Source organism: Paralichthys olivaceus, chromosome 14 (assembly GCF_024713975.1).
Source record: "Paralichthys olivaceus isolate ysfri-2021 chromosome 14, ASM2471397v2, whole genome shotgun sequence".
In the NCBI taxonomy this organism is placed as follows: Eukaryota; Metazoa; Chordata; class Actinopteri; order Pleuronectiformes; family Paralichthyidae; genus Paralichthys; species Paralichthys olivaceus.
In genome coordinates, this window is record NC_091106.1 from 13,587,037 (window position 1) to 13,603,398 (window position 16,362).

Genomic DNA, 16,362 nt, shown 5'->3' on the forward strand with positions numbered 1-16,362 from the left:
TCCAAACACTCACTCATACAATTGCTGAGACTCTCTTTTCAACTGTGCTAAACCTTTAGGCCCAACAATACAGGCAGGACCTAATCTTATGGCCCTCGTCCAATCAGAGGGCTGGAAACTAAAGAGTGGAATTGATTGGCTGGTGGCCACAGGGGCCAGTTAGAGAAAAGAGAACAAGAGGAGACAACCATTGTGGATTGATTACCATGAAAGACACTTTTGTTACTGGCGGTACACTGTGCCTGTATCAAGAGGAAACGCTATAGTGATCTTAAAATAGGTCAGTGCTACACTGCAGAGATAGCGAGGTGTGCATAAGACAATCTCACCACCCCTTCATGAGAGAGTAAGGTCCAGAGATTATTAGCTGTGAGTAATATTGATTAGCTGCAGTGCAAAGGTTAGCAGGGCAGTTTCTATCTGTAAATACCACAACACTTTGGAGAATGAAAACACAAGCGGAGTGATGGAGGAGAAGAGGTGAGGAAATATGCTCAATTAGCCTTGGCTATAAACTTATCAAAACCAAAACAGCACTTCGCATGCACTCAATGGTGCTTTTTTCTTAATCATGACGACATTGTTGTGAATTCAACTAGACGGCATCTCATCTTTCCATGTTGCAGGTTATAGAAACTGCTCCAAGAGAAGATTGAGCGTGTTTGCTCTGCTGGCAGCATTTTTAGTTCCCATAAAAATCACTCCACGGTATCTGCACACACCAATAAGTCAACTGGGATTTCAACTGTAGCTTGGAAAGATAAGGTTGCATCATGTTCAACTCCATTCCCAAATTTAAAAAAATGATTGGATGGTACAGTAATCTTACTCACAATCCCTTGGCTTTGGAAATAAGTTTAATTGAGGCCAAGACACAATAAAAATATATGGGAGCTTGGATGATGTTGACTTGAGGGTTTTATTGGTGTGCCCGCTCGCCTGATATTAAACCATGTTTTTATCTGTCTGATTTCATCTGATTGAATTAGATTTTATGGACTGCCTGCTGTTTCTGGAATTTTATCTTCTGTCCTACAGGCAAAAAACAATACTGTCCCTGATTCTCATCCAAGTGCACCTCCGACTATCTACACACACACACACACACACACACACACACACACACACACACACACACACACACACACACACACACACACACACACACACACACACACAGAGACACTGTCCTATTCTCTGTTTCTACTGCCACATAATAACAACAACAACAATAATAATAATAGAAACTATATCTATAAAAAAATAAACTTTAAGACTTCATAAGACTTTTTAAAAATAAAATTTAAGACTAAACTTGCAATGGATTCACAAACCAAAAGTGAAATAACACATTTAGGTGTTTTAGACTCAACCGCCTCAAGAGTGAAAGACTTTTGACACTCGGCACAGTTGCTTTGTAAGGACTTCCATGTGCTGGCTTTAACCACCATGTGAACTCGTCACTCTCAAGATGACTTTATATTATTGATTACATCTGCGTGATGTTCAAAGGGGTTTCATGGTCTCAGAATGAGATTGGTTCAAGATTCTGGATACAGAAGAAGTGTGGGTGCGTTCCTTTTTTATTGCATAGAATCACGACTTTAGCCTTGTAATATTACAACTTTATTCGCAGAAAATGATTATGTTATTTTCTTAATATTACAACATTCCTTATTATTATAGTAAGTATCTTCTCAAGGACAACTCTATTCTCAAACCTTTTTCTCCAACATGGCCGTAATATTCATACTCAAGCCTCTAATCATTAAACTTTCCCCCATGTTTATAACTAGCTCGCAGGCTAGTTGTAGTAGACTAAAGCAGAAATGAACTAAAAAAACGCAGTGTTTATCAGAACGAATATTGCATCTGACAGAGCAATTTACATGGTGAGTTTTGGTGGCACATTCATCCAGCTGCAGTGTGATCCAAACTGTGTCTGGACAATCCTGCTCCATCGTGATAAAAACAGCAGCTCGCACCAGCAAACAAACTTTACAGTGTGGTTTGTATGAACCTGCATTTTCAGCCCATTCACATGAGGGAAAGCATTAATGCGTGACGCAGATCAAATGCGAGATGCAAGAACACCCTCTGTGTGAGCCACCAATCCCACATCCTGCTCACAATGCTACAGCCCTTTGAATGTGAATGTGAGCCAGTGCAGTGAATTGGCTGCCGAGGCGAAGGGCTCTCACTGTGTCAGCTGCCATGACAGAAAGAGACGGAGGGGCAGCGTGCCTCTATTCACAGCCAACACACGCAACTTGCACAGCGCGGGTAAATTACCTGTAGCTGCACAATCTATAGCCTTGGCTCTCCCACGCTGCAGCTCGTTCCCACCTACTTCATTCATTTTTTGGTCTCTGGATTCCTGAACTTAGATTGGTGCTTGTGCAGAGGTGTGTGGATAAGTTTTCTCAGAGTTACTGCCAGCATAAGCCTGTGTTGTTCCAGACTGTTTTGAGCTAATGCATTAAGCAGGTTTAAATAGCAAGCAGGCATCATTTGTTCTGTGTGGAGCAACAAACAGGGAGCTACAGGGAGATTAATGGGAGAAATTACAAGTGTATAAGAACAGTGTTACTAAGGAGGAGGATGATGTACGGTCATTGTCTTTCTTTTCAAAGAGTCTTGCACATGTTACATGAACATACAGCTGGAGAAACTTGCCAACGTTTGTTCTCTCTTTCTGTTTCTCATGTTAACTTGCACTAGAGGAGGGGTTTGTAGAGGATAAGCGACAGGAGGAGGTTCCTGCACGCCACTGGGATCCACCCCGGGGCTGTGATTGGCCGAGGCTGTTGTGAGGGAGTCCAGGGGAGGCCAGTAGGAAGGTGAGTGGTCTGGGAGTCTGCTAGGGGGGCAGGCAGCAGCGGAAAGCAGCCGCTACTGCCTCTTAAAGCCTAGGTGCTCCTCATTACAGCTACAGACTGATAGACACAGAGCAGGGGAGGGCTGGAGACAGTTCTGAGAGAGGGACGAGGAAGGAGAGAGAGAAATTGTGCACAGGGAAAGTTAGGAAATAAGCAGTCCTACTTGTGTGCTCACCCTTCCTTGGCTGCAGCCTCCCCACTGCACTACCTGAGGCACACATACTGACACACACATACACACACTCTCACACCCACTCGGAGGTGTTTTAGGGAGGTTAATAGGGCTAACAATCCAGGGAAAGAGGGAATTAAACAGTGTTTTTGTTTTCAATCCGCCGCGTCCATACTCAGGAGAGAAAAAGGGATTACAGCTTGTACTCCTACCCCACTTATTCCTGTCTGCTGTCTGCATTTTACTGTAACTGAGTTACTTTGGAGATTTTTGGATACAACCTTCTTGAATTGTTGGTCCGAGCAAAGAGAAGCATGGCACACGGACAAAAGAGCCACAGGTGGGCATTAACCCAGGGCTCCTTCAGCTTGGCACTGGGCCTGTCGCTCCTCTCCCTCCTGCTCCTCACCGTCTCGGCCGCAGATGAGTACGACTACTACAGCTGGCAGTCGGACAACTTCCACAATGGCCGATTCTACACCAAGCAGCCCCAGTGTGTGGACATACCAGCTGACCTGCGCCTGTGCCACAATGTGGGCTACAAGAAGATGCGGCTGCCCAACCTCCTGGACCATGAGACCATGCCAGAAGTCAAGCAACAGGCGGGCAGCTGGGTGCCCCTCCTGGCCAAGCGCTGCCACGCTGACACCCAGGTCTTCCTGTGCTCGCTGTTTGCGCCAGTGTGCCTGGACAGACCCATCTACCCCTGCCGCTCGCTGTGTGAAGCCGTGAGGGACAGTTGTGCTCCGGTGATGGAGACCTATGGCTTCCCCTGGCCGGAGATGCTGACCTGTGACAAGTTCCCCATCGATAACGACCTCTGCATCCCCATGCAGTTCACTGGGAATCATGCGACACAGCCACCAGGTAGGGACTCTGGCACACACACCTTCATTCAAGCATACTGCTCAATAGTGTCAACACATGAAACATTTATTACAGCTAATAAAAGAGTCACCTGTCAAACTTATGGCTTTTACAGCAGGTAGACTGTGTTTTTGGCAAAACGGTACCTAGACATTTTGTACAAGCTCAAATTTTAATATCCTCTCATAATGTCATGTGACAAGCTTATTAACTACAACACAATCAATTTCAGTTGAATAAACGCATGAATAATAATTAAAAAGCAATAAAGTATTGCTAATTATCTGTTCAGATCAGGGTTTAAATTAAGATATTTTTGATTATGAAGTCTGCCACTTGCAATTTGATAAACAAGACATGTATGCGCATGTATTTTATATCAGATGCAAAGCTGAAATTGTTTTCTAATGACTTGTGTTGAGTGCAGACACAAGAAATAAAATACTCTCAACACATTTTAAACAAATGTGAAACAAGTGAGTTTGTGACTGCATTGCATATTTAAGGACTTTGATTCCTATCGCCAACAACACTATTAAGACAGATGAGTGTCAGCAACAGTGAGAGCTTGAAAATGGCTGGGAGGCTCATATGGCTTTCCCAGCAATGCGATGAGGCCAGATAAAAGTTTTAAGTGAGAGACGATCCAGAGGAGGTCAGTGAGGGAGAAGGGGGCAAGAGGAGGTTACAGGGGAAAGTTCTCGGGTAACTGGACAGTTTAGGATGGCTCCCTGCCATTTACATATACGCCTGAGGGAGAGACAGACGGAAAGAGACACACACAGGAGACGCAGAGACTGCAGCGACAAGTCGGCTCACTCAGTAAAGATAAATGCACCAAGATGTTTAACAAATCTTGACTGAAAAGGTGATGTGCATTGCAACCCCCCCCCCCACCACCTTTATCAGCAGTCGTCCATCAACAGCTAATCAATCAATCTAACAACTGATTGAATGGAGAATGTCTCATTTGAACTCATGCCTGCAACTCACAAGCTGGTCTGCAGAGTGTCAGTACACAAACCAATAAACCTGAGAATGATCAAATTTGAAGAAAAGTGACTACACTGCTGTTTCTAAGAGAGAAAATGTTATATAATTTTACACAGACAAGTCAAGGCACCAGATGGGCCCATCGTCAGCTGTGAGTGGGAACTAAATAGAGAAATAAGTGTGTGAGTGCATGTGTGCGTGCTTGTGTGCACCACGACTACTTGAACAGCCTCTTCACAAAAGCTGAAAGGGGGAGAGAGGGAGTTGATGAGGGACTTGAGGCAGTGGAGGGGGACAGTCCCCACTGTGTCCCTGCCTGCTCAGCTTTTGTTGGGTCTGGCAGCCGGCAGGCCAATTAGCAAGAAGGCCAATTACTGAGCTCCCGCTAATTAGTCGACATGACAGGACAAGAGAGGCAGGCGGAGAATGGGAATGGCTAAAGTCTGTTTGTCCCCCGAGAGGAGAGAAAAGGAAAGGGGAGCCGGAAAGTAAAGAGACGCAGACGAGGAGAAAAGCTGCTTCCTGCAGCATGAAGTGTCCTCCTCTGTGCTTTCAACCAGGACTCAAAGAAAACAGTTTCTTATTCCACTTTTTAGCTTTAACCATTTATTGTCATTTTTCATCTACTTTGATTGAAATGTTCCTGTGTTAAAATATGATCAAACATACAGAGTAAACGCATTTCTTTAACTTAAACTATTAACTATTATCATTAACTATTATTCTCAAAGCTAATCTCACAGCAACTATCCCTGATCAAAAAGTGTGAAAAGATTATTGTAAGATATTTCAAGTAGATTCATAAAGAGTCGACTTACTGCATTAGGAAAAAACGGCTGCTCTGTTTTTCTAGGACTGGCATCAAAAATGTGACATTTTGGCTTTGCAGAACCATAAGTCATTCTTTTACATGCTCATGGAGAAGGAGGCGGCTTAAACTGTTGCACTGGGTTTGTTGATCCTATCTAATCAAATAATGAGCAGAGGCAGGGAGATAAGAAAGTGGTGCAAGATCAATTAAACTATATAAAGGGATCTTTGTTATAAAGCAGTTTTATGAGGAAAGTACACAGATAAATGTATTGAATTAAATTTCTAAGGAACAAATCAAATATGGAGTATTGGTTAGGTTTTAAAGTTTATTTTGTGTGCATGTGTTTGTCTGTGTGCATGCGTGTCTTTTTTAAACCGAGAGTCAACCCATATCATTTCTAGCCTAGAGGCTCAGTCTTTGACGTATTGGTAAGAGGCAGAGATTCTCAGATGTGCCGATGAGGCCATCCTGAGGACAAGCACACACACACGCACACACACACACACACACACACACACACACACACACACACACACACACACACACACACAGAGAGAGAGAGAGAGAGAGAGAGAAACAGGTGCACATGCACATACACAAGCATGGCCAGTAATAACAAAAAGGAATTTCAGCAAAGAACTCGTAGAAGTGAGTTTCCCAGGAAGCCTTAGTGTCAAAAGAACATGGATGATTGTCTTTGTGCAGGTTCATATACAGAAGGACTGCTGTGGAGGTCTAGGTGGATGTTGAGGAGTTGGATCGATCACATGAATTAAGTGCTGTTGGACCTACTGCTCCTCTTGTCCCGGTGATATCTGAGCTATTCTGCAATTACGTGATACGACACGGTTCAAGGGCTCCTGTGGAAACTTACAGAACAGAGTTAGATTCACTTTCCACCTCTGTCACAGCCAGAGCTGAGAGGACCGCCGCCAGCATCTGAGCTCAGGTTGTGTGAGTGTGCAGGTTCATGGGTGTGTGTAAGTGGGGCCCATGGGGTGTGAATGTGTGAAACACACGTCTTTAGATATTAAAGCAGGGAAGACAAGTAGCCTGCTGACTGGAAGGACCCAGGTATCCAGGGAGAATAAAAGGCCAGCTGAGCTCAGGGTGTGCGGCTGAGCAGCCATCAACTCCACCCAATGGATTTAATGATGCTGCCTTTATCAACTGTCAGCATCAGAAAATAATAAGGTTTGATAACTGAAAGAAGGATTCTGCGTTAGTGCAACTCCACAACTCAAATTGTGTTCTTCCACAGAAAAATGCTCTATGAGACAATATGAACGTTGTCTGGTGAAAGTGGTTGAAATTGCATGGTGTGAAAGATATTGTCTGTCCTCGCTGTCCTCATTGATGTGGCTAGTGTAAGTTACAGCCGCGCTAAAGGAGATGGGCCCGCGCTGTCAGGTCCCCAGCAGCACAATGGGCACTACTCATGTGGCCCTGGCTGCTATATGAAAGGGAAAATGTGATCCATGGGTCTGTGCACGGAAGACTGCCTGGGCCTTTTTTTGATAACGTGTTTCCTCTTCTGTGTAGGGTTCCTACAGATGTGAGGTACGGGGTGTGTTTTAAGGGCCCCAGGGGCAGCCTGCGGTCCGTGTTTGACTCCTCCTCTGTCTGCATGCCGCATTTTAACAGATGTTAGGCTGTCTGACATAAATCACACGCCACATTTCATCTCCGGCACAGTACCGTTTTATGTCATAAGTGTTGCTGCTCATAACTTTAAGGGCCCAAATGAGGCATGAGATAGTGACCCACGCATACTTTACATGGAACACTCTGCCCGTTAAAAAAAACAATGTAATGCTTAGGCTGCAGGGGACAAGACATGCTAGCGGATCACATGACAATACTCATATCTTTTGTGTTAAGGGGGGTGTGTGTGTGTGTGTGTGTAAGCTCATACTGTAACCAAGATTTACCCCAAATGTAAAATTGATTCTAAGGCTTTGTCTACACTTCCCACCCCTTTATGTCCACGCGACCTTCGTTTTACATCGGGGGTGGGTCCTCTCAATGGAGGCCGCCATGTTTTTTTACAGTAGTCTACACTGGATAAACTAAACACCTTTTGAGTTTTCATGACAATTGAAGCTACCGCAGGTTGTCTTTCATGTTTGGAAGGGGAGGGTGAGTTGAGGGGTATTCAGCTGAAATATGCAACTTCACCACTAGATGTCACTTAACTCTACACACTGAACCTTTAAATGCCGATAATGCTAAAATTAGCAGGAAAACTTAAAATTAAACCGAGCAGTGCCAGACACATACTGGTAAACTGGTATATAGCTAGCAATGTCGCAACAGTGGGTCTGTCCAAAATCAGATGTGATGTCATTGAGTTTCGGACAATCTGCGCTTTGGAAGGCATTTGTAAAAATTTGTGTCTCAGTCCAAAATGCAGAGAAAACATTTTCATCTTGCAAAATGTCCACATTAGTGTGGACAGGGCGTAAAAAGGGACTTGTGTTTCCACAAAACTTTTAAAGAGAATGTGATGACCATAATTTGACACACACAGCAATTTCCTCCTGCAACAAGAAATTACATCAAAAATAATGATGATGATGATGATGACATCATAGTGGAACCTTCTATTCTTTCTTGTTCTCTTAAGCAGCATTAATCTTTTTTTTTTAATATTGTTTTTAGTTTTGTTTGTTGTATTTTCCTATTTTCAATAAGGTTCTCTATAAACCATGTTACTTTAAATAGAAGACAAAAATACAAGAGAAACTTGAAATGGAGAAAGTGATACGAACCTCAGAGCTCTAACTAAGTGAAGCTGTGTAGTGAAGTTGCTAGAATCTTGTCATATGTCATTTCCACTCTGGCTCTCAGTTTGAGGATTAACAGCAGGACTTTCCAACAGACCGCCTCCTTACCCACCCTGCTCCCGTCATTGCTCTCCTCTTATTCTTTATCATTGACTCCCAGCCTCAAAAAATATTAGAACATTCTTCACCCTGATTGGAACATTACTGTTTCTGCAGTTAAATCTATAATCCGGGGTGTGAGTCACATAAAGTCCAAAGTCTAATTTTCTATATTTTAATCACATGGCATGGTAAAAAAACAGCCTCAGCTGCTTTGAGATGATGGCAAAAATACATTAATGAGCTAATGTTCAAATATTTGCTGAGTGGAAACGTGTCCAGGAAAAAAACACCACACCAAAGCCATGCAGCAGTGATTTCCATCAGAACATGACGGCTCTTCCCCCGACAGAGACCCGACCACGATGAGGGCAGTTGTTGCTTAATTGATTTCTCAGCGGCGTCCAAGCAGTGGTTTTCGGTCCAAGCTCAGCTAAGTTTTCATGGAGGGGGCTGCGCTCTCCTGACACATGCTCTGGCATCAGCGCAACTGGGCCTCCTGCCAACGTACCACCCCTGTGAAACCAGAATGAATTCCTGTGGAGTCTGAATAAGATGCAACAGCTCCGAGGCAATCATTCAAAACAGGACAAATTCAGAGGAGTTCTGGCATCTCTTCATCTGTGTGAGCATGTTCATGTGTGTTCATGTGTGTGTGTGTGTGTGTGTTTCCATGCTCTTGTCCCAGTCTTCATGTCAGCACCAGACAATTAGAGGCCTGACCCTGTATAGGTCCCGCAGGTCTCCCGCCCGTGAAAGCATGGGAACCCTCGGAGGAGAAAACTGGCAGTAACTCCACAAGAACATGGTTCAACTCCCTCCGATGCACATACACGATACATACACTCAGCTGTGGTTAGGGGGTTCAACCTCCTCATGACCCGAGCAGCAGAGCATGCTGAACTTTGACCCCTCTTATTATCTAGCCAGACGCTGCGGTTTGGGCTGGGGTGATAACCTCTGAACCCTGACTTTTAACCCAGGGGCTAGGATAGTCCTGTGGGTGAGTGTGTGTGAGTAAGTGTGAGACGTGGAGAAAATGAAAGAATCATAACCATGTTTCTCTTATCTATAGGTTTGAGAAGATTTCTATACTTCATCCCTCTCTCCCTGACCTTGTCTAATATTATACCTAATTCTCTCAATAGGCCCAAGGCTCTGTTTGGTGGATAAGTGGACTGATATTAGATGTGCACAACCAGTCTCCCTGGGATTACATGGAGTTTAAGTAGTAATTGTCATAATAAAGTTTTATATTGAAGAGTCTTTGGAGAAAATTGCAATTTAGCATGAAGCATGTCTGTGTGTGTCTAAGAAGGACGAGATTGAGCACTCTGACAGATGTTTAGTAAGCAGCATGAGTGAGAGAGTTGAGAAAGGTCAAAATTATCATATTTCCAAGAATATTTGGAAAGTTTTACACTGTATACATTAATTTATAGATTTTTTCTCTCTCATGTTGAGGCTGAACATGTGAGATTACACATGCTTTTGAGCAGCGCGAGCATGCCCATACATTCTGAGTTAAAAATAAATTGAACTTGTTGCTTTGGTTTATCCGCTGTTTCACAATGTGTGGTTGCTGTGTGGCCTAAATGGCGGCTGTGTCTGTTTACTGAATCACTTTTCACCATGTTCGGCTGCTGCTGCTCCAGCGTTTACCTTTCTGCGTGGCCAAGACCACGCCCGCACCACCAAAATATACAACGGCCAGAATAAAAACACTTTCTCCAGTGTAATTGCAGGGCAAACATCAGTCGGCCGGCTGTACTATATATTCGCTCCACAGCAAATACAGTCTGACAAGTCGAGGGGGGCTGCGAGTAAGTGCCTCAAAAGTGGTCAGGGCTTAAAGGTTTCATACCGACACAGCTTTGGTTTTGCTGACTGCACTTGACTAACAATGACCTCAACTCAGCCGCTGCATATTCGCTAATCTGGCACCATAATAGCACCAAATGAAATGTGATTCGGTGTAGTAATTATTTTTCTCTCCCCTCAGTGTCGAAGGTGTGCCCTCCGTGTGACAATGAGATGAAAGCCGACAACATAATGGAGCATTACTGCGCTAGTGACTTCGGTAAGTATCAGCTATTGAAAAGAGTGGAACATGAGTGTCAACCAGAAAACAAACAAAATGAATGCTGTCGGGCAACTAGCGCTTGTAAAGTTTGGAAGTGTACATTAGTACAAACACAGTGTAATCCAATACAATTATGTGATCTGATTATGTAAGTTACGGTATTACTCATTGCGTGCCGGTCGCACAAGTCTTACAAATGCAGCACCTACTGCCATCTGTGTCTGTAGGTGGTGCCATAAACTACTATACCATTGCTGCAGATGTCCTCCCTTATAACTCACTGCCTCAGGTTAGCACACGTGAAGCTGGTCTCAAAACTTTCCAGCACAATCTGTAGCCTGAAGAACGGGAATACGTTTGTGAGCCAGTAAAAAGTAAAATCATTTTGTGCACAACTTTCATAGGATTATACTTATTAAATCACAACAGAAAGTTTCGGAATAAAAAAGTCACCACAGGGTTCATTGATAGTTACAAGGCTGTTTCATGTGTTATTTGAGGAGAGGTATTTTAAAGGCCTCAGCGTGTGCCATCATTAACATATGAGAGAATTTGTTTTGGCTTTAAATTTTCAGAAAAATGCACTAAAAGGAGTAGATTGAGTTACAAGTCTAAAGACAGAATACTAGAAGCATTTCATTTTGTTGGACGGTAAAAAGAAACAGCAGGACTGCAACTGCAAAAACATCCATCCACATTCAAATATTATGCACTGTCCCTCTTCAGTGTAACAACTCTAGCATTTAGCATCAAAACTGTATCATACAGAACCAAAGTCAGTTTTCATGTTCAATAAAAGCCACTTTGGGATTTTCATTCGTTTTTTTCCAAAGTAAATTCATTGTTTTGGTTTAGGTCCGTCTCTATTAAACTCACAACAAGGAGAGAAAAGTATTCCCTCTTTTAGTAAAATCCCTCTTCTTATAATTCAATAATTTAACAGCTTCCAGTCCCCAATGTCCATTCAACAATATTTTCCAGACTTTCCACTTTCACCGCAGTAATGAAATGTACACACAGTCAGAATATAATTATTTCATTATTAAATTTGCTCGTGGAGGCTTTTGGCCCGTCGTACTCGGCAGCTGATGAAATTCTGCTTGCACACACTATTGCCCCTGTCTTCAGAGTAACCTGCAATTTAAAGGTCACCAAGTTTCGTAATCTTCTGGGACTTACCCACACCTCCAGATGATGAGCCATTATAAATCATAACTCACTAACCACAACACATCCAACAACAAAGTATGTCTTTGTGCACAATGCTCACACACTGCTGGGCCGCGGCCAAAACATATGTTCATCCCCTACAATCACTCATGACTCGACCAAATCACAGATATTTATTTGTGTGATTAATTGAGGCGTTGCACATCTCAATCTTTTAACATGAGAGCAACACACAGTTTCTTTCTTTTCATTAGAATGAAACATGATTACACATGAAGGCAGATAGCCAGACATTTTATTGGCTATATGACTGGAGGAGACAAGGGGATGAGTAGAGACGTCAAGATAACCATGACGTATGGATTTGGAGATCAAGGCAAAAATGACAGCACGGAGTTATTTTATAGGGAGATAGCTGATTCCAGCTTGATCTAACGTCTCATGAATGTTGTAACCTAGTAACCTGTTCACCCCGAGAGCATTTGGAACATCGTGTTTTGTTACACTCTACTTTTGATGTCTGATCTCTCCACATTCCTGGTTGTACCATCCAGTAAGCATGGTAAAAAAATAACAAGAGTTAAGAAAAGAAATGCAGCTGGGATGAGAGTCTGGCAGGAACGTGCAACCTACACCTGGTCCGTATGGTGGAGGGGGGGCCCCTCGATGTAGCTTAAAGAAAATCTGTGTTGCCTCAAAATGACAGCGCACCGCTCTCTCCTTCTCCTCTCATCAACTTCTACCTCTACTCCTCCTCTGCTGACTGTAAAAAGAAAGTGAGTTTGTAAAATGACGTGTCCACAGCTTGTCACGAGAATACCGGCCAGGCCGCATGACTAATGTATGAATAAAGCTGAACCAGTGGTGGGATGTTACTAAGTACATTTACTTCATTACGCATTTTTTACATTTTTAAAACAAATTGCTGTACATGCTCACATTATAATTATAATAATTATAATAATAAGTATTATTATTATTATTATAATAATAATAATAATTAACAATGACATATGATTTATTAATATTATTATTGTTATTATTATATTAGGCCCAAATTATATTTTTTACACCACTTTTCTAGACACCTTACAAGATATAAATAATAAACATGAGTAACTAAACTAAAGAGAAAAAAATAAAGGGTCAAAATCATAAACATATATCATTTAATATCACATAATATTTTTTTTAAAGGGTGGACAGTTAACATTAGACCCCGCCTCCTGCAGCAGCATTAAGATAAGGCCATCCCCAAACCATGGAAAGGAAAAGGATACACAGTTACTTTTACTTTTAATACTTGAAATATATTTAAAAGCAAGTATTTACTTTTATTCAAGTAGAAAAGTTCATGCTGTACTTTTGTGTATACATTTTACTTCAGTAAAACATTTGCCCAGACCAGAACATTTAAAGTGGGAAGTTATTTTATCCTTGGTATCTTTTTGCTCAACACATACATGAATGCATTCATTCACACACGCTCGTATGTGTCGGCATGCAAACGCAGCACATAAACACACGTCCTCAGTTGAAGGAGCTGGATGTGAATCGGGACGTGGATGAAAGGAAACTCAGCACACACATACCTTCTTGAACATGCTATCACTCCACATGTACTGAATTCGTATCAGAGTGTTCCGAGGGCTGTTTATGCAACTGCAGACTAGCAGGCGAGAAGTGAAATGGCAAGTATCCAGCAGGACTTGGGCACATAGCGATGCTTCATGCCGACCCTGCGCCTTTGCCCGGCCCGTGATTGATTTCACCTGTCAGAATGTTCACCCAGAAAATTCCACTCTCAAATGCTTGGCAGTTCAATTTTAATCTCTACTATAACTTATTAACACGACGCTCCTCCGTTTTTCATTAGTGGATAAACCTGATTTTTGCTGTAGCCAAACTCCACAAATGCAGGAAACATAAACTGCACAGAGGATATCTGTTCTGCACCTACATGCACACAAAAAACGAAAAAACCTGAAGTTGACTGCTGCAAGATTTGACCTCAGACAAGATTTAACTTTGACACTTGAAAAAAAAAAAACAATAAAGTTGTTTTGACCCCCAAAAATAAACTATTTTACTTGCCACATCATTTGAGAACTGAATAAAGCTGTGTTCAGACCTGCTCCGCACTTGCTCCAGATTTTCCATGCCGTCCCAGAGTAAAAACTCTGGATAATATCCGAATGAGCCCATTTGGGAACACAGCAGGAGATCCTCCGGTGGATCCACCTTGAGTGAGTGAGCGCATTGGTGGCGTTTCTAAAAGAGTCGCAAAACTGAAGACAAATCCCCAGAATAATACAAATATTTCAGGTTAAAAAAGAGGAACTATATTTGTAGAAGACCCTGATGAAGATGTCTATTTGGAAAGAGCTTTTGGTGGTACAGGCCAACCCCAGTGTTGATGGGCTTTAAACAAAAATTCCTCGAATGAATGAATATGTCTGATCGGAGAATCTCCTGCTGCAATGTTCATATGTGAAAGTAAACATCTGGAGAAAGTCCAGATCATGTTGTGCGGACATTCTGCAGAAGACCTGAACTTGTGCCAAAAGCCCTAAAACTTGCCTCTGTTCCATAAATATGTCCTCACCGTTTATGGTTTTCCCCCCAAGTCAGACACACAAACACACACACAGGATGCAGTTGTTGTATTTGTATGCTGTGGGAGAAGTTAAATGATGATACCTGGGAGAGATGTAAAATAGCTACTTCTCTGGCACAACTACTCAGAGTCGGGGGGGAACAGGGGAATCAGGATGACACGTTAAGAGCTGCTGGATATAAATATCTGTGATTTATATTAAGTGTAAAGTTAACACATCTCCCTGTCTTCTTCCTTAGTCCTCAAGATGAAAATCAAGGAGGTGAAGAAGGAGAAGGGTGACAAGAAGCTGATTGCGGCGCAGAAGAAAAAGCGAGTGTTGAAGCAGGGCGTGCTGAGGAAGAAGGACCTGAAGAAACTGACCCTGTACATCAAGAACGGCGCCAACTGCCCGTGCTCGCAGCTGGACAGCCTGAGCTCCAACTTCCTCATCATGGGCCGCAAGGTGGACCAGCAGCTGCTGCTCATGTCCATCCACAAGTGGGACAAGAAGAGCAAGGAGCTCAAGTTCGCCGTCAAGTACATGAAGTCCCATCAGTGTCCCACCTACCACACTGTCTTCCAGTGACACGCCTGTGTACTCCCTGTACAGTCCGCGATCTCCTCACACTCCAACCTGTTACAAAAGTACTAATTCTCGTTCCACTAGTGCATCCCTGAACCCCACATCCCCCTGCCAGGGTGGCCGCGCTTTTATTTTCTCAGCTTTATCATGAATCAGCTAGTCCAAGGGGGGTCGTTCTGATCCACTGAGATGAATCAGGCATATTAATGTCAGAGCAGCTAAAAGCAGCATGCTCTGCAGCTCCATCCCAAAAATAAAAGATCCAGGAAAAACAGATTTATGGCAATTATGATTAAAACGGACATTTACACATCTACCCCCTGCTGTTTAATAAACCGTCTTCTATTTAATAAACCTCCTTAACAATTCTCCTTTCCTTTTCTGATTTAGTAGAACCAACCACTTTATGATATCTTAGAGCAGAGTTATTGATAAGACAGCAGCATTATGAAATGGGAGCCTAAAGATTTGATTGATTATAGACAGACAGAATTTGGAGGAGGATAAGCAGAGTTTGTTTCTGTGTAAAAGAAAAGCTGACAGGAATATTTGAGCTGTGCAATGGGACAGAGCGCACGCTGGCACAGCAGCTCCCAGTACAACAGCAAAGCAGAGAAATGTAGATGACCCACTAAACTGTATGTTTTAATAATGATGTAAAAAGTAGGTAATTCAGATGAATATTAGATCATTAGAAACAGGGCTTTTTTTCTTTTATCCCTGCTGGGAAAGAAGACGAATGGAACAAGACAGACTGACGGACGGGATGATGCTTTCACTGACTTTGTACAGAACCTTTTTTTTGCGGCCTGAAAGAGGGAAACTTGAATCTTTTTTTGCGTTTTGAATCGGGAGAGAGAGAAGGAGGCAGAGAAGACATCTTCCTGAAAACAAGTGGAGAAAAAAGGAGAAAGAACGAGAGAGAAAGAGACTCTGGACAGTACCAACAATGTTGGGTTGATAAGTCTCTGGTACTCGCTATTTTTCACTATCACTCTTCAAATGTTTCTTTTTTTTGTACTTACATTTTCAAAACATTTTGCTTCAGTTAAACTTCTATGGTATGAAAGCAGAAATCATACATACAGACATAACGCCTGAATTCACTGTTGCCGTAGAAATGAAATGAAATTTTGATATTTTCTAATCAGTTAACCTGTAAGTAGTTCTATTACTGAAATACATCTTTGTTTTACAAAAAAGTAAATAAATAAAATATATTTGAAATTTTTATAAAGAATTCCTCTGTGAAATGTGCCATTTCTTCTATCTTCTATCATTATAAGATTACAGTGCACTTATTCATAAAATAAAAAG

The 16,362-nt window shown here is 42.4% G+C and overlaps 1 protein-coding gene across 1 annotated transcript; it reads left to right on the plus strand.

The window, feature by feature from the left end:
- The first annotated feature begins 2,831 nt into the window (after window positions 1-2,831).
- Window positions 2,832-16,285, plus strand: sfrp5 (secreted frizzled-related protein 5). The gene is made up of 3 exons (XM_020095419.2): window positions 2,832-3,918; window positions 10,613-10,690; window positions 14,720-16,285. Exons 1-3 carry the CDS (start codon window positions 3,366-3,368, stop codon window positions 15,046-15,048), a joined length of 960 nt encoding a protein of 319 aa, XP_019950978.1. The 5' UTR covers window positions 2,832-3,365; the 3' UTR covers window positions 15,049-16,285.
- The last annotated feature ends 77 nt before the right edge of the window (window positions 16,286-16,362 follow it).

Excerpts from the sequence above, each read along its gene's own strand:
- sfrp5 (XM_020095419.2), top strand. The coding sequence starts at position 3,366 with ATGGCACACGGACAAAAGAGCCACAGGTGGGCATTAACCCAGGGCTCC. Across the intron at positions 3,919-10,612 it reads TCATGCGACACAGCCACCAG|TGTCGAAGGTGTGCCCTCCG; the intron begins GTAGGGACTCTG and ends CTCTCCCCTCAG. Across the intron at positions 10,691-14,719 it reads TTACTGCGCTAGTGACTTCG|TCCTCAAGATGAAAATCAAG; the intron begins GTAAGTATCAGC and ends CTTCTTCCTTAG.